The sequence below is a fragment of the Lemur catta genome, chromosome 7 (genome assembly GCF_020740605.2).
Source record: "Lemur catta isolate mLemCat1 chromosome 7, mLemCat1.pri, whole genome shotgun sequence".
NCBI lineage: Eukaryota > Metazoa > Chordata > Mammalia > Primates > Lemuridae > Lemur > Lemur catta.
The window spans coordinates 104,264,955-104,286,476 of NC_059134.1; the positions used below are offsets into that span (position 1 = coordinate 104,264,955).

The 21,522-nt window shown below is 59.8% G+C and overlaps 1 protein-coding gene across 1 annotated transcript in view; it reads right to left on the reverse strand.

Annotated features, from left to right (window-relative positions):
- Nucleotides 1–1,461: 1,461 nt before the first annotated feature.
- Nucleotides 1,462–21,522, reverse strand: part of LRP5 (LDL receptor related protein 5) — a 105,509-nt gene continuing 85,448 nt past the window's right edge. The window contains exons 15-23 of the mRNA XM_045558267.1: nt 20,615–20,805; nt 19,962–20,171; nt 16,289–16,414; nt 12,463–12,699; nt 11,176–11,286; nt 9,532–9,768; nt 8,426–8,565; nt 3,660–3,757; nt 1,462–1,923 (exon numbers count right to left, since the gene is read on the reverse strand). Coding sequence (XP_045414223.1) covers nt 1,662–1,923; nt 3,660–3,757; nt 8,426–8,565; nt 9,532–9,768; nt 11,176–11,286; nt 12,463–12,699; nt 16,289–16,414; nt 19,962–20,171; nt 20,615–20,805 — 1,612 coding nt within the window. The 3' untranslated portion in view covers nt 1,462–1,661. The remainder of the gene's footprint in view (nt 1,924–3,659; nt 3,758–8,425; nt 8,566–9,531; nt 9,769–11,175; nt 11,287–12,462; nt 12,700–16,288; nt 16,415–19,961; nt 20,172–20,614; nt 20,806–21,522) is intronic.

Genomic DNA, 21,522 nt, shown 5'->3' on the forward strand with positions numbered 1-21,522 from the left:
TCCAAGCTCTAATAGGTCACAGCTTCCATTTGCCAAGGACCTGCTACTAGCCAGATACTCGACTGAGCAGGGCTTTTCACAGACGTTATTGCAGGGAATCCTCACGGGGCGGGTGCGCCATCAGAGGTGCAGTGCCCGTCTGCAGGGGCCTGGGCGTAGGTCCCCACCCCTGTCGTCTGCTCTCCACGCCAGCAAGTTGGCCCGTCTCCATCACTGCCAATGCTGACCCCTCGCCTCAGGGGGCTCCTAGGCAGTCAGGACAGGGGTGGCGACTCCTGAAGGTCTGTCACAGGAAACCAGGGGCCGACAGGCTCGTGTGCCCACATGTTCCTCAGCTGTCCCCTGGAGGAGCAGTCATCAGGATCCCCGTGTTTCAGGTGTCCTCCCACCGTGGAGGACATCTAGCAGTTGGTCACCCACAAGACTCCTGTCCCTCAGCTGTTGGTCTCAGGTGATTTTTGGGGTCCCGTTGGGAAGCCTGCAGGCTCACTCGAGGCATTTCTTCCAGATCCTTGTATTTTTCTTTTCTTTTTTTTTGAGACAAGGTCTCACTCTGTCACCCAGGCTGGAGTGCAGTGGCGTCATCGCAGCTCACTGCAGCCTCTAACTCCTGGCCTCAAGCGATCCTCCCCCACCACAGCCTCCCGGAGAGCTGGGATGACAGGCACGAGGCGGCATGCCCGGCCTTCTATTTTGGTCCTTAAGTGGAGTTGCACTCGGCAACAAGCTCACCTCCCGCCAGCCTTCTCACTGGGTTCAGAACCTTCTAGGCTGATGCACTGGGCATTTCCTCCCTGCCCTCTGAAGACGGCAGCTCCTGCCTGACCTTCAGGAGCCCAGCATCCTCCCCATGCGACTGCTCTCCATCTCCTTCCACAGTCTGGGACGCCCTGGGGGCCGGGCCTCTCTGCCCATCTTCTGCAGCACCTCCCAGGGTGGGCACACAGCAGGCCTCAGGCCTCGCCTGCCTGCTGCCCCACGAGGACCGGAGTTCCTTCCTGCCTGGGCAAGTGCAGCTCGGCATAGTGGGCTCAGCACCCCACCCAATGGGGTGGGCACAGAAGCAGCCCCCCGATCATGCAATGGGCAGTAGCCCTGGGCGAGCACACAAGCGGTCACAGGGTAGCCAAGACTGGCCTGGGAACAGCCCAAAGCCCAGGTACATAATCCCAGTACAACGTGAAGATATAGGCCCTTTCTCCAACACTACCAAGAATTTGAGGACAGCAGCGCAGAGCCATCCACATGTCCGTGCAGCCTGCCCTGTCTTCGGGGCCAAGGACACCTCCTAGGGAGGATGCCAGCCCCTGGAGAGGTCCCAGCCCTTCCCTGGGGGAACCCGACAGAGGGACCCTCACTCAGGACAAGCTCTCGACGCTGACCTCAGTGAGGGGTCAGCGTTTGCTCCACAGGGACATGCAACTCAAATGCACACACGGCACAAAAGAATGGCAGTTACGTTTTAAAAAAATTAAGTTTATAAATATTTCTCCACTGTACAAAGTTTTCCCCGCCCTGCCCACCCGCATCACTGTTCACATTTCTTGCGTTTTTAAAATCCCAATTATATTTATTTTTTAAATCATAAAATATATTTTTTCTTTGTTCATATTTAAAACTATTTACAGGGGCGCAGAGAGGCCAGGGTGGCCCGGCCAAGGTCAGGACGAGTCCGTGCAGGGGGACGGAGGGGGCGGGAAGAGGTGGAAATAGCTCCGCTCTGTGGCGGGTGAGGGCGGGCAGCTGTCCTCCGCCGACAGGTACTGGCTGTGGGGCGTGGGTGGGGGCGGGTAGGGGTCTGAGTCCGAGTTCAAATCCAGGTAGTACTTGCTGGCCTTCCAGCGGCTGGCGCTGTAGTCGCTGTCACACACGTCCGTGCTGCAGGGCGTTGTCGGGGGAGCCATGCCTCGAATGATGTAGGGCCTGCAAGAAACAAAGGCCGTGGACTAAGGCCGGGATTCGGGGAGGCCCGTGTGCACGTCCGGTCTGGTGGGCACAGGCACCCGGAGCTGCAAACAGGAAAGCCCTGTCCGTGGCAGCACGAGTTCAGGAAGAGGCAGGCCTGACCCGGGACCCAACCTGCTATGTGGCCTAGGCCTGTCATGCACCCTCTCTGAGCCTCAATGTCCCTGCCTCTAACGTGGGCGTGGCTGCCAAGCCCAGGCCCTGTGGGGTTGCCCTTATGGAGAACGAGGCCTCTGGAGCCTGCCTGGCTGACCGTGGGCAGTATGTACTTGACCTCTCTGAGCTTCAGTTTCTCACTGATAAAAACGGGGCATGAAGCAGTACCCATTTCAAAAGGGGCTTGTGAGGAGTAAAGGAGATCCTGCAGGGAAAGTGCTAGAAACCGTTCCTAGAAGGCGCTCGACAACCATTCACTGTAATATCACACCGTAAACGTTGGTGACGGATGGGCCTGGAATGGTCCCATCTTGGGTTAAAGCGACCCGACTCTGGAGACGCCTCCTGCCCTCCGGAACGCCTGTCTTCCCAGGGGCTGCCTGACCCCACAGCAGCCCAGAAATCCACGTCAGGAGGCACGGCCTGAGTCCAGCCTGGGATCTTGGTGAGTTTTAGGAGCCCGGCCCCAGCACAGCGGGGCTCACAGTGGGCGGGAAGGTGGAGCCAACACCTGGTGACCGCAGCCACTGTGAGGTCAGACTGCGGCGAGGGAAGATGTCTCAGTGGTGGGGCCCAGAGCTGGGTGGCAGGAGCAAAGGCACAAGGAGGGACAGGCGGGACTGGCCTGCCTGGTGTGGATGTGGTGACTCTGGAGACAGTAGCGGATGAGGCTGCTGTGACTGTGACAGCCCAACGTGGGCAGCTGTGCCTGGATGTGATGCTGAGGCACCAGGGGGCCACTGCAGGTCCTTGAGCAGGTGCTGACTCAATACGGACAGCTGCCCAGGCTGCAGTTCCCAGAAGTTGCCACTAGGTGGCGGGTGGTGCCATGCTCAGGAGGCCCCGCGGCTCCGGGACCCAGGCCAGGGGTGCCAGAGCACTGGTGGACCCGGGCCACCCACCACTGCCCCTGCGGGGTAGGCCAAGTGCTGGGGATGTGATATGTTGGCTGAGATCATGGGATTAAAGGTCAGGAGGCTCACCCGGGTCCACCCCAGGCTCTGACCTGGACCCCACTTCTTGACATCCCAGGGAGGAGGGGCCTGTCACCCCAATGCGGGCACTGGTGTCAGGACAAACAGCCAGTGTGGCCAGTAAGAAGCCAGGATTGTCCTGAAACGGCCACGCCCTTGGGCTGGGAGCAGCACCAGCCTGCACATTCGCATTCTGTCCTACGAGGACTGAGGTGCCCAGAGGCGGTGTCGTGATGGCCAGGGGCCCACAGCCAGATTCCAGAGCGCAGGTGGACCCTGGAGCCCAAGTCCTCGGCCTCCCCTGCAGTGGGATGACGGGGCAGGAACACCCCTGGTGGCACCTTCAGGGCAGACAGCTCCAAGCCGTGTCCTGGCCCACAAGTGCCCCTCCCAGGGCTACCTGAAGCAGCTGCGAGCTTGGGATCCGCACGCAACCCCACTGCGCTGGTTCCGGGAGGCAGCCCGGTGCCATGGAGAGCAGGAAGTACCTGGGCCCTCCCCCACCACAGGATGGTCTGAGCCCACGTGGCCATGACACTCGCAGGCCCTGCTGGGACTCCCTACCTGTACGGTCTGGCAGCGGCCGGAATGTTGGAAGAGTAGAACATGTCCATGTTGTACAGGGAGGGGTCCGTGGCGGGGGACGGAGGTGGGTTCAGGATCTGAGGAGAGCCAAGCAGGGGTGACTCGGGGCCTCGCCCAGCTGTGACTCCTCCCGCTTGCCCGCCCTGCACTGTCCCCACAGGGAGGGGCCCTGGCTGGGCCAGCTCTGCCAAGCCGGCCCCAGGCTTCCCAGGAGCCCTTTCCTGGTCCCGCTCTGGTCAGAGCGGTGAGACGCGGCAAGTGGAGGGCAGGCAGACCCCCTCTGCCCTGAAGGTCGCTGCAGTGAGAGGCAGAGAACAGGGGCACTTTTGCCCCCGGTGACCTCACCCTCCCAGAGTCACCAGCCCTGCTGGCCAGCAGTGACTCCAGGCCCACATCCAGACGTTGGGCCGTAGAGGCAGAACTTCGACAAGGTCCCCACCAGTCTCCTATGCCAGCCCCCGTCATAGCCAGCCTGACCGGCTGCAGCAGCAGATGTCCCCCGGCCCCGGCGTGCCCACCTGCACCAGGGAGCACCTGGCCAAGCTCCTCGGGGACTTCGCCACTAACTCTCCTTCTGACTTTTACTTCCACACCTCCTGCCACCACCAGACAGTCTAACTCCTGTAACAGCATCCTTATTCCAAACACGCAGGTGGCTCTGTGTCCCTGCTTGGCCCTCACCCATGCACAGGGCTCCCCACGCTGAGGGAGGGGCCCCAGCCCCACTGCCAGAAAAAGGCGCCCCCCTTTCTCAAGGGCCTGTACTGCCACTTGCCCCAAAACTGCGATAGTAAGTAGATAAATCTGCCGTGTGAACCTGCCTTCCAGAGCCAGGAAGTGCACAACCAGCCCCACGAAGGGACAGAGGGACACCCACACAAGTCTGCACCCTACCCAGCAACTCCTGCTGACAGCACCCCAACCCTGTACCCAGCTCAAAGTGTGCAGGGCTTACGTGGGTCCCATACAGCCATCCCTGTAAAGGACACGGCCCCATCCAAACTCCTACAGAGAAATGGGAACAGGACCGTCACTGTGTGCCCTGAAGGACTGAATTCTTCCAGGTCCCCTAGGGTGGCAGAAAGGGCACAGCCTTTCATGCTACACAGATCTGGGTCCAGTCCTGTTTCATCCAGCTGTAGCATGAACCCTGGGGAGGGACGTCACCTCTCTGAGCCTCGATTTATGCATCTCTAAAATGAGATAAAGAAGACCTGCTTCACAGGCTGCCCTGACAACTGACAGTTACCTGCGGGAAGTCCCAGCCCTTCCCCTGCATTTAGGAAGCAGCTCCAGGCCCAGCTCCTTATCCTGGGGAGGGTCCACTGAGCCCAGATAGCTAGCGCAGGATCCCGCAGGATTTGACCCCAAAGTTGGAGGGCACAACACTGGGGGGCGGGTGGGCGTGGGGCCTCCAGAACAGAGGGCAGGCAGAGAAGCAGCAGGCAAGGCCTCCCGCAGCTGCCCTGGCCCCGTGGGCTCCTGTTTCCACACCTGCCATAACTTGGCTGGCCCTGGTTGGTCTTCACCTGCACCTGTCAAGGCAAGCTGAGATTCTGTCCGAGCCCCCTCCTCTGCTGGGTATGCCTGCTCCTCCCCCGCAGGGCTCTGGGGACATTAAGGTGAGGAGGAGATGTTTTCCCAATACTGCAGTGGGCAGATTTCTGGCAGGTTCCACCACTGTAGCACCTAAGCAACTTCTCAGCCATCTGGTGAACCACAGCTATGCCCTGTTCAACAAGGACTGGATCTTGGCCCTGGGGGTCTCTTCCTTGGGAGCGCTACCTCGGCCCACCTGTTGTTCCTGCAGCCTCAGAGTTCTCTTTCTCTCTCTTTGGCCAATGCCCTGTCATTCCAAGCCCTGTTAACACACCTAGGTACTGAACTTCACGTGCTCCAACTACCACGTGGTCTCTCTCCTGACTGCAGGTCATAGTGCAAGTCACCTGGCAGCCACCAGCAAAGGGACAAGTGGACGCCTGTACATCTCACTACATTCCGGGAGGTTGGAGGATTTAAACATAAAACAAAAAGCATGAGGACACTAAGAAAGAGAACGTGGAAGGGAGTTTTTTATGATCAGAGTAGAGAAGGCCATTCTGAGCAGGACCGAAAGCACATCAGGCACTATAAAAGATTAACAATTTCATTGCATGAATGGCAAAACATACCATAACCCAAATCAAAAGACAAAAACGCTGGGAAACAAATATCTTCAACACATATACCAGGCAATGGGCCAGTTTCCTCACAGCATCTCTGCATCTAAAGAGATCTTACCAATGAGTAGGGAAAGTATCAACAATCCAATATAAAAAGGATGTATGCACAGACCCTTCTAAGAAAAATAAAATGACAAAGGTTCTTAAACACACAAAAAAAGATGTTCAGTGTCATTCATAATGAAAGAAATACAGGCCAGGTGCGTGTCACATACCTGTAGTCCTAGCTCCCAGCCCTTTGGGAGGCCAAGGTGGGAGGCTCTCGAGCCCAGGAGTTGGAGGCTGCAGTGAGCTGTGATTGCACCACTGCACCCCAGCCTGGGTGGCAGAGCAACACCCTGTCTCTAATAATTAATAATTAAATAAACATTTAAGATTTCAACATGATTCCCTGCATTGGACTGGTGGAGTGCACTTGGACAGAGACAGCCTTGCCGTGTGGCCCTCTGCTGGCAGGAAGATGGACTGTCCTCTGGGGAGGCCACTTGGCAAGAGCCGTCAGAATGGCCAAGGCTCGGCCTTGCAGGGGGACTCGGACACTGTCCGCAGGGGCCCAGCCACACCTGGCAAAGGGCACCATTCAGCCACTAAGAACAGGACGGTGCTGCCCTTGAAGCAGAACCAACCTGAGGGTGCGGGGGAGGTGGGGCGTCTGGGGGTGTTGAGAGTCGGCCAGCCCGGCTCCAGCACCTGCAGGCAGGACACCCAGGGCCAGCAGTTACCACTGGGTTCCACAGCCCCCTTGCTGCAAACCGGGGATGACAGCACCTCCTCCTAGAGACGGGCTCACGTGCGCCACGGTAGGGCGTGTGCGGCCGCTGAGCGCCACAGCGGTGCTCGGTCAGTGCCAGCTTTCGTGTACCCTGAGCGACAGGCAAGGCTGAGTGGCCCCTTGAGCTGCCACCTTTTGGGTTTTCACAAGCACATATGTAAAACTGGTGACATATGAAAAAGGTAAAAGGGTCACACCCGTGTCCTGAGGTGACACTGTGCTTGCGCAGTTGGGCAAGGTGCTTCCACTGGAGGAAACTGAGCAAGTGGCAGACAAATCCCTCCGGAGTATTTCTTACAACTGCACAAAACCTACTATAATCTCTTTGCAGGGAAAATAAAGTCCATACTCTTGTGTACTGGTGTAGGTACGGACTATCCGTGGGAGGACGTACAAGAAACCCACAACGGGACACGCCTCCGGGGGGTCCCGCTTGGCGTGAGCGTGGGGTCTCTTCTGACTGCACATTCTTCGGTGCCTTTTGAATTTTGTGCCATGAGTACGTATCACTTTGCTAATTTAAAAATAGCCGGCTCCACTCACAGTTTCTTTAGGGATGATAAAAACATTCTAAAATTAACCGCAGTGAGGGTTGCACACATCTGTGAACACGCCAGGGGGCGAACTGCATGGTTAAACCATCAAGCGTCTAGACACAGCTGGCTGGTCAGTGTCTCCTCTGACAGCCTGGTGAGACCCCCCAGCTCCCCACGGAGAGCCACTCCCCTGAGCCTCCTGGTGCATGTCCTGGGGGGCAAGGGGAGCTGCTTCCTGGAGTAAACTTGGCCTTAGAGGGGTCCTGTGCCCAGCTGGCTAGGTGGGCTCTCTGGGAGTGCCGGCAGCAGGAGCACAAGAAGAATGGTGGGAGTTTTCTAACCTCTGGCTCTGGGCTTCCTTTGTCCCTAAACAGTCAGGCCCTGGGGCCTCCAGGAAACTCAGTTCCTGTCCAGCAACCCAGAGATAACCCTCTTCTCCCTCTTCTGCATGCCCGCCAGGCCTGCCAGGGTCAGGTGTGATAAGGAGGAGGGAACACCCCAGACGTCAGGGACACCCAGAAGGGCATGAAGGACCAGCCCTGCAAGGCGGGGTTCACTGGGGAGACCCCAGAGGAAACCTAAGGGGTTGTTCTCACCTTAGAAGGGCACAGGGCTGCAGGACTCGGGTTTGGGAGGAATTAGAAGCAAACAAAGCACGTCAAGTCAGACCCCAGTGCTTAAACAAGCCAGCCCTGGCACCCTGGGCTGTGCCGGCCAAGGGCTCCCCTCGGGAAGCCGGAGGGCATCAGTGCTGCAGCCTCGTCACATTTCACGGTAGGGTGTGGCTCAGCCAGCGCCAGCCCGCTCTGCTGTCCACAGACATCACCTGCGTTTGTCCTTCGGAAAACAATCCAGCTATTTCCTAGCACTGGGGAGGACAACAGGGCACGCCTGGGGGGAGGGCTGCGGGCAGCTCCTGCAGGCAGACAGGCCCACAGCCACGGGGGGCTGGCAGAACACAGACCACCTGGTGGACTATGGGTGAGTTCAGCCTTTATCTTTTCCTGTGGCTTTCAAATCACCGACACGAACAAGGATTACGCTTTTCTAAGTAGAAAACAAGGTCATTAAAGAAAAAGCCACAGGGGTCTGGAGAGGGAGGAAGGCGAGCACCCCCACCGTGCTCTAGTCACCAACTCTGGAAAGCCCCCACCGGCCAGCACTGACAGTGACGGCCCGGCTGGCCCACCCGCCCCTCCCTGCCCGCACACTCACCGGCGGGTACAGCGTGGCCTTCGTGCTGGACGAGCTGCTGGACGAGGCCCCGGTGACGTGGTTGCGGTCGTAGAGGGGCACCCCGCCCCGGCCCCCCATCAGGCTCACGGAGCTCATCATGGACTTTCCACACGAGATGCCTGCCAGGGGAGGGGACGAGGGGGCTCAGGCGGCCCGGCCCCCCACAGACACGCTGCATCCTCCCCAGCTCTGCTGCCCCGAGGTCCAGCCCGCACCTCCCACAGGCCTCTCTGGCCGTGTCCGGCGCAAGCTGACCAAGGCTCACATCAAGTGGCCAGACGCCCAGCACCTGCCCCGGGGCGCGTGGGCCCGTGGGAACTCAGCCGGGCTCGGCTCAGAGCCTGCCAGGCACACACGGGGCCCCGCCCTCTGGGGCTGCTGGGATGGTGACGGTGCCACCACGTGGGCTTCCAGGAGGTCCTGAGAAACCCTGATGACCTCACCCCCCAGGGACAATCAGGCCACATCTGCACCTCGACATCGGGCCTGATGAGACTGACTTGGGGGGAGGGTGGGACAGAGAGGGGGCCCGGGGCAATCCCCAAGGTGGCCCTGGAGCCGTAGCGGCACCTTCAGAGCTCGCAGTGACCTCACCTCCCCAGACACATGAGCACCCACGTGACTGTGACGCAAACCAGCGAGGTCCAGCCCTGTGGTGCGGCCCCCGGGGCATCCAGAAGCCTGACCTGCGCTCCCGGTGCCCGGGCCACGCCGCAACCGTAGCTGCGCAGCCACAGTCCTAGCTGCTCTGAAGACAAAGCTGCTGTCACACGAGCAACTCTGTTAGCTCTACAGGGAGCCCAGCTGCCCCCCACGTTCATTTCTAAGGGACATGAGGACTTGATGACTCAGGACACGTCCCACAAGAATACCGAGGCCAAGTCTGAGGGATCCCCCACCCCTCCAGAGGACGGGCTGTGGGCGCACAGCACTCCGTGCTAGGGACTGTGGCGCAAGCACAGGCCTGGCAGGAAAGGCCAGTGCCGGGACTGGTCCGCAGGGTCTGCCACGTGCACACGAGGCACATGGCTGCAGCACCCCGTCCACCACCGTCCCTGCCGGGCCCTCGGTCTCAAGCTCCTTACCTGTGAAGGGACCGTGCTGGGAGCCGCCCGGGGCTATGAAATTGAGGGGCACGTGGGGGGTCCCGCTGACGTACTCATGCGGGAAGGGCCCACTGGCCCCCGAGTAGCGCTGGCACACCACACGCTGGCACACAAAATAGACCCCGCCCATGACAAAGAGAGAGAGGATGATGCCGATGACCGGCCCGATGGCGCTGCTATGGCCTGGGGTGTCGTCCGAGGGTGGCTTGGTGATCTCTGCAGGGCACAGAGGCGAAGGGGTGGCCGACATGAACCCAGAGGAATGGGCCCTCCCGGGAGGCAGACACTGCAGGCCCTGGGGGCAGCTCTGCCCGGGCCCAGCACCCACTGACGGAGGGCGGGGGGCGAGGAGAGGCCGGCCTGGGCAGCCTTGCCAGGAACACCCTCCTCCTCCTCCTCCTCCTCCTCCTCCCGGCCCCTGCCCGGCCTCCCCACAGCCCCTCAACCAGTCTCCTTTGTCCAGGGGCCCTGGGTGGTGGCTGGACGTGAGTGGGGCCCCACTGGCCCTGTGTCCTGCAGCCCGGGAGGGCCCTGGAGCTGCCCATCCGGCCACAGGGTGGGCCACCACGGAGGAGGTTTCCAGGCTCCAGACTCAACTTTGACAAAGGCACATTCCCCTTCCCCTGAGGTGGCTCAACGATCCTGAGCACAGTCAACTGCGTCCCCTCCTGCAGGCCAGAACCCCGAAGGAGAGGGGAGGACAACTGCTGGCTCTGGTGACAGAGTTGACTGTGGGCAAGTATCACCCCCGATACGGTGGGGCCCACAGTCACGCTGAGGCTCAGACACAGACCTGGCCAGACTGGGAACCTGCCCAGCAGAGAAGCGGGGACCCCTGTGGCCCCCGCTGCTGCCATCTGGCCCCAGGTCCCTTTTGAGATGGCACTGAGGTGTCTGACCTGGGCTGGCATGAAGGTGCAAAAGCGTTCAGGGAGTCTCTGGGGAAACCTCCTCTCCACTCCCCCCATCCCCAGACTCCTCACTCTCTGGTAGCCAGAAGAGCTCTCAGACCAGGTCCCTCTGCAGTGACGGGGTGGCCATGTCCCCAGAAACATTGACTCCTTCCTATTTCCTACCTGGAACTCCAGCTCCCTTCCTGTCTGAATCAGACAGCTTTTCAAGAGCTACCGCCTCCAGGAAGTCTTCCCTGACTTCCCTGGTCTCCCATACTCTAGCCCCTGTATCCCTGAATATACAGGCCATGTCACTTGAGTGGCATGTGGGACATGCTGTGTATGTGCGTATGCACGAGATGTGTGTATGTCAGTGTATATGTGTGTATGTCAGTGTGTATGTGTGTTCACATGCATGCACCTTGCTCCTCCTCAGCCTGGCAGCAAGCAGCCGGGGATCAGGACCACCACGGCCTTCAGAGTAATCCTGCTGCCTGACAGGTGCTGCTGAGCGAGGCCCCGTCCCTAAGAGCCTCTGGCCCAGCTGGGGACACCCACAGATCACAAGATCACTCTCCTCCCTCCTGGCCACTGCCTCCCCCAAGGAACCTCCCAGCTGCCTTAGGCCCCCCTGAGACCCTGCTTGAAGGCAAACTTCCTCCCCCCAGCCCCCACTCTCCCGGGGGAACCCAGCGCAGGCACCCGCGCCCTCTGCCAGAAGCTGGCTCACCGCACATGAGCTCGTCGGAGCCGTCGATGCAGTCGGGGAAGGAGTCGCACTGCTGCTTGATGAGGACGCACTGGCCGCTGGCACAGCGGAACTGGTTGGGCAGGCAGATGGCTGCAAGGAGGGGCCGCACACTCAGAGGCTGGGGGCACCCAAGGTCTGGGCTCCAAGCAGAGAGCGGGCGGATGGGACCCTTTCTAGGACCAGGTCAGGAGCGGTCACAGCTGATCCCGTCTCCACTGTCCCATGGCCTATGCCACGCCAGGGGAGGGACGAGACCTCAGTGCACCTCTCATCCCCCAAGAGATATTTGTCAGGTGCCTACCATGGGTCAGGTCCACGCGCGTCAAAGACTAACAGACAGCCCTGCACAAGGCTCTCCAGGTTACAGGGCATGGGGTGGGGTGGGGTAAGTGCCAATGAGAGGAACAGCCAGGAAGAGCCTTGGCTCCCCGAGTGGGTGGTGCAGGGAGTGACAGGGCCCCGGCAGAGCTCAGAGAGGGGGAGGCAGCCCACGGCCTTTGGAGAGGGAGGGAGAGCTAGGATGGCACTGACCGCTGCCTGCGCCTCCCAGCGCTGGTCTGGAGGGACCCACAGCTCCATGAGGAAGGCAGCTGCTGCGGCTCAGGACTGGCCGTGGCTCGTCCTAGCCAGCCAGCTAAGCTCCCCTCCTGTCCTGCCCCAGGAACCAGAGACAAGGGGACCCTGTCCTCGCTATGCATGGGATGACTTTCTGGTAACCAACCAAACAGGTTACTTATGGAAGGAAAATTCAGAGGCACAAAAGAAAGATGTTTCACTGTCAAGATCTAAAGGAGGATCCTGCTGGTCAGAGTGGGCCCAGGATGCCTAAGCAAATCTCTCTGTAACTTCTGGTTCAATGGGTTGCTAGAGACCACCCAGGGATGAGTGCTACCTCACAGACTGTTCAGTGGAGGACACACTGTCTTGGGCTGGGATTTACCAGCGTGTGAGCCGTGGAACCTTCAGCCCACTCCCAGATTCGCCCTGAGTTTCCGTAAAACTCTTCAGTGAATTCAGGAAGGCGAGAGGGCCTCGCTCTGTCTGCCTTAAAGTCAAACCACCTGGTGGGACGGGATGGAGGTCTGATCACAGCGCTTTTCTTTCTTGGGCCTAAAACTAACTTCTTTCCTTCCCAAGGTGAGGAGGACCTGGCGATTTCTCTAAGCAAAAGTTTTTCAGGGCCCCTGCTCATGTGATGCCAGGCGGAGCCCCAAGTGCCCCATGCAGGAGGGCAGGACAAGTGGCCTTGGCGCTGCAGGGCCTCACCGTCACAGTCGGCCTCGTCCGAGCGGTCCTGGCAGTCGGCCTCGCCGTCGCAGCGCAGACGCAGGTCCACACACTGGCCCCGCGCGCAAGGGAACTGGGCGGCCGAGCACACCGGGCAGCCCTCCTCGTCACTCTGGTCGTCACACTCAGGGAAGCCGTCACAGCGCCAGGCCCCAGGGATGCAGTCGATCTCCCCCGTGGCACACGCAAACTGGTCGGGGGAGCAGGTGGGAGGCTCTGTGGGAGGGACAGAGAACGTCACACACGGTCCTGCCCAGGGAATTCCGGGCCACGGCGCGATGAGGCTGCAGAGCAGGAGACACGCGCCGGCTCCTGTCCCCAAGGCCCGGGAGCTGCACCCACACGTCCTCCATCACCGCATCTGTGCACGCTCACACCTCCCGCCCCGGTGCGGAGCGAAGGCTGGGCGTCGTGGGTGTCTGCGGTAGACCACTGCCCCTTTCTGTTTGTTTCACTGCAGAGGGGAAAGGGCTGCCTGGGAACCTGGTCTCAGCAGCAGGCACCAACCACCCCAAGCACGGCAGAAGTGCCTGGGCGGGAACTCAGCCCTGACTGTTGAGAAGCCGGGGCAAGTCCCCTTCCTCCGGGCCTCGGGGCCCAGGCCGGGCTGTGGATCCGGTGTGCACCAGCACACACCCGGGCACATTAGCCCGGCCACACCTGAGCGCCCACTGCACCCCTGTCGGGAGATGGAGGGGCAGATGGTGGGTGGTCAGCACCCACCCTGCGACGGGCTTGGGGCTGCTAGGGCAGTAGGGACCCTGTAGGAGGTGAGTGTGCCCGTGAGCAGGGCGGGAGCTGGCAAAGGACACGGTCGCCCGGTCCCAGGCACCTGCGGAGGAGGAGACTGAGGCAAGGCAGGAGGGCTGAGGACACCGCAGGGAGAGCGGCGAGGGGGGACGAGGCTCCCTGAGGGAGGGTCACCTGAGGGAGGTGGGCTGGGAGGGCAAGAGCCACTTCCCACCGGGGACTGTGGCCAGGGCCAAGCACGAGGGCACCAGCACAGCCCCTCAGCCTTGGGGCTGCCCCCGTTTCCCAGGACTCCCCCACATTTGTGAGGAAAGTCACAGAAAACGGACTGAGGCCGGCTCGGGGAGGGGACGCTGGGAAATCGGCCGAAGCTCCACGTTAATGCTGAGTGGCAGTCCCGGCACGCCGGGCTCTGACGAGGAAACAAGCATGGCTTCACGCCGCGACACTGCGTGTGAGCCTCGGGGCGCTTAGAACCCCTGTGCCTCCCCCATAACCGCCCAGCTCACGCCGAGAGAACAGGGACGGTGACATGGGGGGACCTGAGCAAGGACAAAGCTCTTGGGAAACAAAGAGAAGCCACCGTCATCACTGGGCTCAGCAGCAGAAGGACACACCAGGGCCAGCAGGGTCCCAGGCGCCCACAGCATCTGAGAGGAGTCAACAAGGGCCATCTGCAAGCTGCGTCTGGCCATGGGGGACGTGGGGCGGCAGCCTGGCCATGGGAGACGTGGGGCGGCGGCCTGGCCATGGGGGATGAGGGGCGGCGGCCTGGCCATGGGGGACGTGGGGCGGCGGCCTGGCCATGGGGGACGTGGGGACGGCGACCTGGCCATGGGGGACGTGGGGACGGCGACCTGGCCATGGGGGACGTAGGGACGGTGGCCTGGCCATGGGGGACGTGGGGCGGTGGCTGGCCATGGGGGACGTGGGGCGGTGGCCTGGCCATGGGGGACATAGAGACGGTGGCCTGGCCATGGGGGATGTGGGGCGGTGGCCTGCCCCACGCCTGCGCCGGAGCCCCAGAGGCCCCGGGCCCCCACTGTTCACCTGAGCCCAGCAGGGGAGAGGAGGGCACCCGGGCCTCCTGTGGGGCCAGGCCACGAGATACCACCCGGCCAGGGGGCCAAGCAGCCGTGGCTGGAGGGTCGGGCAGGGCCAGGATGGAACCCGAGCTTCCCTCAGTAGCTGTGAGACCACGGCCTCCCTCAGCCTCCCGACACCTGCATTTCCCCATCTCTAAAACAGAAGCAGCCCATCTGCCACCAAGGCCTCAGGAGGAGTATCTGGGACAGCAGGGGCAGAGCCAGGGTGTGCCGGCTGGGGCGAGGCCCAAAACGCCGGGACGACTCAGGCAACACCGGCCCCGCCTGCCTCCTGCTGCTCTCGCCTGAGAACCTTAGCACCCTGGGCCTTCTGTGATCTCCCCAGAGGCGTCTGCACAGTACGTACATGTCTCCCAAGCCGAGAGGCAGGAGCCTGGTGCCCCCGAGGCTAGGGGGCCGGAGCCCAGGTGGGGCAGGTGGAGGGAGGCCCTGGGTGGGGCCTGGGCGGTGCCGTCCACCATCCCCTCCCTTGGCCCGGGCAGCTGGGGCGTCCGGGGAGCTGCAAGGACATCCTTGGACTGCAAAGCCACATGAGCCCTGGGCAGGAACTTGAAGAAAAGCCACCAGAAAGCCCAGGAAGGGGGACAGCCACAAAATGTGCCCCCCCCGCTCTTAACCAAACCCTCCGGGGTTCAAGGTGGGAGGCAGGGCAGGAGAAAGCTCCAGAGGGATGGGTGCTGGGGTCTCCCTCCCCGAGCTCCTGGGCAACAGCCAGTCTCTCCAGGAGCAAGACAAACCGCTGGAAAGAACAGGTGTCCACGTGCCGAGCTGGCATGTGCGGCCATCCCTGTGTGTAAGATGGGGGTGGGGACAAGGAGGACGCTGATCCCCTTGCAGCTCACAGAGGAGAAGGGGAGCTGAGCCGAGCACAGAAACCACATGATCCAAGGCCATCGGGCGCAGCAGAGAGGAAGCCCTGGGGAGTGGGCTTCACCAGGGTGATGACCAAGATGGTCACTTTTATTCCATCTGCCACCTCGATGATACAGCATCTGGCATTCCTGCACATCACATGTCAGGGACCAGGCGAAGTGCCTGGATGTTACTGCCCACAGTAACTGCCCGCTAGGTAAGTGCTCTCAATTTCATGGAGGAGAAAACAGCGACTGAAAGAGGCCCAGTGACAGCTGGGGTTGCTCAGCTGGGAAGCCGCAGAGCATGGATTTGAATCCAGGTCTCTCTGACCCCAACGCCCACCTTCTTCACCCTCCCACCACCACCAAGCCCTAGCGGGAGAAGAGGGTCAGGGGAGGAGGAGGGGAAAAGACAGAACTACAAGGAGAAACAGACGAATCCGCTATGAGACTTAGAGACTTCATGTCCCCGTCAATCACTGGCAGCTGGAGCAGGCAGTCAGGAAAGATACACACGCCCTCATCAGTGCCACCAATCAACTGGATCTAATTGACATTTCCAGAACATTCCACCCAAACAACAGCATAATCCACGCACTTCTCAAGCACATAAGGAACACTCACCAAGATAGACCAAATGTTGGGTCATAAAAAAACCCCTAACACATTTGAAGTAATTGAAATCATAGAAAATAGTCTCTCAGACCACGGTGGATTTCAGCTAGAAATCAGTAACAGAGAGATACTTAGAAAATTCCCACCTATTTGAAGACTAACAACACTTCTACATAATAGGTAGGTGAAAGAAGTCATCTTAGGAGAAATATAAAAATATATGAATTATCTGAAAATGAAAATACAACTTATCAAAATTTGTGGGATGCAGGAAAAGCAATGCTTAGAGGAAAATTCATAGTACTGAATGCATTACATAATATGTTACAAAAGAAAGGAGAGCAAAGGAAGAGATGATCTAATTTGGAGATTGGATGCCATAGGGACGTGATTTTAAAAGGATGCCAGGCAGTAATCTAGAAGGCAGAGAATCGGGTCCCTGAACATCATCCCAACAGAAAGTGCCAAGGTCACACCTACCACCACAGGTCAGCAAGTTCTGCAGGAGCACGAGGTGGACTGGGCATGAGCACCGTGGTGTCCCGTCACCCTTGGCGATACAGATGTGGGAGCAACCGCCGTTGTCGCGGGCACATGGGTGGGCAGCTGCAGGGACAAAACAAGACAGGGGAGGTCAGGCTTTGCCCCCCACCTCTGAAGTGCAGTCTGGAAGGTGGAGGAGATGGGCTAGGTGAGAATTCACAAGAACTGGCCCTCCTGTAGGCCAAGGCCCTATGGGAGATCCTCTCACTTAACCCTATGGACAGACTACAGTCTGTTTCTAATGATGTCGAAATTGACATAAAAATGGAAGATGGAAGCAGTTACAGAACTCGCCTAATGTCACAGCACAGCCGCACCAGCCCCCACAGTACCCACAACCTGCACTGCCCATCTGTCTCTCTCTCATGGTACAGTGGGATGGATGGTGCCCCCACACCCGAAAAGATATGCCCATGTCCTAACCCAGGGAATCTGTGAGTATAACCTTATTTGGAAAAAGGGTCTCTGCAGATGGAATTAAGGTAAGGGCCTCAAGATGAAATCATCCTGGATTATGTGGGTGAGCCCTAAATCCAATGACAAGTGTCCTTATATGAGGAGCCAGAAGAGATAAAGACATGGAGGAGATGGCCACATGAAGACAGAGGCAGAGGTGGGAGTGACGCAGTCACAAGCCATGAAATACCTGCAACCGCCAGTACCAGAAGGGGCAAGGAGCCAGCCCTCCCCTGGAGCCTACGGATGCAGCACAGCCCTGCCGACACCTTGACCTTGGACTTCTGGCCTCCAAAACAGTGGGAAAGTAACTTTCTGTTATTTTAAGTCACTCAGTTTGTGGTCATTTGTTACAGCGACTGTGGGACGCTAATACACATGGGAATTAAGCAGCAAAGGCACCAAGTCCCGGGGAACCTACACTCCTCCACTCAGTTACCCAAATGTGTCCAACAACCTGAACAACAGGAAGCGGGCGGCCGGGAGGGCAGGCTGACCACCCCCACGTGAGAAGAAATGGCAGAAAACACTCCGCACTCCCCATCCTACCCTACCCCACCCAGAAAAATATCAAGTGTCCCTCCTCAACCTCAAGGATTAGGTGTTTTTAAAAATGGCAAGTCAAGATTTAGAGCCAGCAAACTTTTTCTATGAAGAGCCAGAAAGTTAGTAATTTTCATTTTGTGGGCTGGCCCGTCTCTCACAACTACTCAATTCTGCCAGTCGTAGCACAAAGGCAGCCATGGATGGTATAGAAGTGAACAGGCGTGGCGGCTGTGTGCCAATAAAACTTTATTTACAAACACAGGCAACGGTCTGGTTTTGGCCTAGGTGCCCAGCCCTGGTTTAGAGTTTAGCTATGAGATCTCACAGGAAAGCAGGGTGAAAGGCCCACACCCCAAGTAAACAGAGAATTCATCTAAGCCTCTCTTGCCCTCACCAAAAACAGGGAGACGCTCCATGTCACCCAAAACATCTCACAAGAGCACCCATGGGGACGTCTGGTTTCCAGCCGGATCCCTGCTTAAACGTTTCCTGGGTTCCCCATCCCCCCAGCTCCAAGGGGCTGCTGGTCAGTGTTCCTGGCTCTGTCGACACCAGCAGACAACAGATCCAGACTCGTGAGGTCCACGTTCACCACGCTGACCATCTGCCAGCAATGCTGAAGGCCCATGACACCCAGTATCCCTGACTTTGCTGAGGATGGCACAAGGGGCAGGGAAACACAGGTGTTCTAACCTGCATCCACTGGGTGCCTCAACTGTCCAGAAGCTATTTGCCCAGCAACTTCACCTCCCCAGGACCTGGCCAAGAACCCACAAGACAGCAGAGCAGGGAGCCCCACGACCTCACTGCGGCTGATGTGTTCGTATTCTACACACGACTCTACTGAACGTGAACGCCGATGTGCCCAACTCACAGGGCACAAGCCACAGGGAAGTCCAGTGGCCAAGCCATGGGCTCTGGCCTCAAATCCAAGCCTCTCCTTACTTATGAGCCAGGTGGCAGGTGACAAGTTAACACCCACTATTATGAAATAACACATGCAGCGTAGTAACATGCTACGCACAGCAATGCCAGAGGGTCAAATCACAGTGCCAGCCCCGGGTAGAGCTGAGCGCCGAGCCGAGTGAGGCGGGAGGATTAGGAGCAGTTACTGAGACAGGGGAGGGTGACAGAGAGAGGGACTCTAGGGGCCATGGGCGCAGCTGCAAGGAGCCAGGGGAGGCAGCCGAGCAGCCCCAGCACCCAGAAGGCCACAGCTTGAAGGGGCTGCCCTGAGTCAGAGGAACCGGTACGTCCAGGGCAAGCGGGGTGGAGACAGGCGGTAGCTGCAACCTAGGAACAGGTGCCTTTGGGACAAGACCACCTGCCAGCTACATGGCACAAAGCTGAGGGCACAAGAGAGGAAGCAGCCAGGCTAGGGGGAGGCCTAGAGGGACGGCAGGGCTGGGACCAGGTGCAGGCAGTGAACAGGTTTCCACCAGACTCGGCAGGCCGAGTGCACAGGATCAGTGGCGGACAAGACACTGTGGAGAGAGCGGAGCGGAGAGAGGCGGCAGAGGTGAGGATGGGTGCTGCCCCCAGCCCCCGTCCACTGGAGGTGTGTCTGCCGCGTGGCCAGACCATGGACAGCACAGGACAGGGAAAGCCCTGGGGACAGCACAGGACAGTCCCCAGCGCCAAGCTCCCAGCTTGCAGCCTGAGTGTATGTACTGAATGAAGAGAGAGAAAGTGAGAGGACAGAGAGACAGGCAGACGCTTGCACACACCCCTTCGTACACAGCTGGCCACCTCCAGAGGGGGAGGAGGAAACGACAGGTCCCAGCTGCAGAGGCCCCTCGGTCCCAAGCCCAGGGTGCAGCAAGGCAGTGGCAGGCAGAATCCTAAAATGCCCCCCAGATTTCCCACCCTAACCCCCAGAACCGTGGATGTGATGAGCTATCAGGCCCGGGGCTGCGGTACCTCACATGGCAAAGGGGATTTTGTGGATGTAATTAAGGTTACGAATCAGTTGACTTTGAGTTCATCAAAGGGGAGACCAACCTAAAGGTGGGCTGGGTCTCATCAGAGCCCTTTAAATGAGAGCGGGCTCCCCGCCTGGCAGGAGAAGGGGACGTCAGAGGGGCTGACACAGGGGCCTGTCCATGGCTGAGACAAAGGAGCCACAGGTGGGGACGTGAGGTGGCCTCCAGGAGCTGAGAGTGGTCCCCGACCCACAGCCAGAAAGGAAACAGGCCTCAGTCCGACCACCACCAACCCCCTGAGTGAGCGTGGAAACGGATTTCTCCCCAGAGCCTCGGCTAAGGGCCCAGCCCGGCTGACAACTTGATTTTGGCCCCGTGAGAACCTGAGCAGAGAACCCAGGTAAGCCACACTGTGCCTGCCCTTCCGGCCTTCAGAGCTGCGGGACAGCAAGTGGCTGTTGCCTTAAAGGGTTAATTTTGTGGTGATTTGTTCTGCAGCAAAAGAAAACGACCACCCATGCCTCCGGACATCCGGGTACCCTCTGAACCCCAGCTGAGGTCAGGCCAGCTCGCGCACTGGCCTTCCTCCAAGGGGGCTGGCTCGGGGGTCACTGTGCTCTGGGCAGACATTGCCCTCCCCAAAGGGACCCCCGCCCACTCTGCCACCCACTGCCGCCCCTACATACAGAACTCCTCCAGGCTGACTTCCTCCACGCCGTGCACGCCCGTGAGGTGGGCCACACGGCCCTGGACTCGCGTGCGCTTGTCCCCGGTGGTCTTCTCCACTCGCTCGATCATCTGCTGCTGGCGGTCGATCCAGTAGAGGTGCTTGCCCAGCACGGTCAGGCCCACAGGCTGCACGATGTTGGCATCCTCCAGGGTCAGGCGGTTGGCCCCTGCAAGCGGGTCGAGGCCCCTGAGCAGTGGCTGACCTCAAGGGCTCGCACCACACTCGGTCCGCGAGAACACAGGTTGAGAGGGGGCTGCTGGGAAGCCCACGGAAGCCTGTGCTCTGGCCAGGGCTGGGAGCCGGGGCAGGTGCCCTGGAAACAGGCAGATTCAGGACACCTCTCCTCCCACCTGGGCTGGCCTCGGGATCAAGGCCACTGGCCCCAGCTGTGGACCTGGTCACCAGTCTCTGCAAGCACAGCAGCTGCCCCTCCCCACCCAGCCCGCTGTACAGAACAGCCAGGGGACCTAAGCCCTGCTATGGTCCAAGGAGGCCCACGGTGGAGCAGCTGCTAGCACAGGTGGGGGGGAGGCCAGGGTGCGATACTGCTCCGTCCCCCGTGGACCTCCGAGGGACCCGACGGCGGGAAGGAGGCCCTGGGGGGAGTACCTGACAGGTCGCAGCTCTCGATGCGCTTCAGGTCCGCGTCCACCCAGAAGAGCTTGCCCAGCGTGTTGTCCACCACCAGGGCCACGGGGCGGATGAGGCCCGTGGTGAAGAGGACCTCGCGCTCGGTGCCGTCCAGGGCCGCACGCTCGATCTTGGCTGCACGGTCCTGCATGTTGGTGAAGTACAGGTACCTGCGGGAGGGCAGTGGGTGAAGGACAGGTGCCAGAGAGCTCCTGCTGCCGCTGAGGCATCTCCTCCGCCAGCCCCGAGCATCCGGCCAGGCTGTGGACAGTTCCAGGTTAGAAGGCCCCCTGGCCCAAGGCTGACAGGTGACATCCTGTACTGGGTGCAACAGCATCCCCCCAGAATTCACGTCCACCCAGAGCCTCAGAATGTGAGCTTATCTGGAAACAGGGTTTTTGCAAATGCAATTAAGGATCAAGATGAGAACACACTGGGTTAGGTCTAAATGCAATGAGAGTGCTCTGGAACGAGACAGAAGAGGCCTCTGTGCAGTGAGACGCAGAGACGGGAGTGATGCCACAGGTCAAATGATGCCTGGAGCCACCAGAAGCTGGAAGTTTCCACACCCCCGCCCCACAACCTTCCGAGGGAGTGTGGCCCTGCCGACATCTTGATTCAGACTTCTGGCCTTAGGAACTGTGAGAGAACAAATGTGTGTTATTCTAAGCCACCTGGTCTGTGGGAATTTGTGACAACCACCACTAGAAACTAACGCTCCAGCTGCTACGGAGCCCAGGCATCCCGGGGGCAGCACACCGGCTCCCGGGCAGCGCCTCAAACAACAGGGGCCCCCGCTCACTGCGCCCTGGTGCGCTGCGCACCGAGGAAACTGAGTCTCCAAGAGGTGACGCCACCTGCCTGAGGTCACACGCAGTCAGTAATGG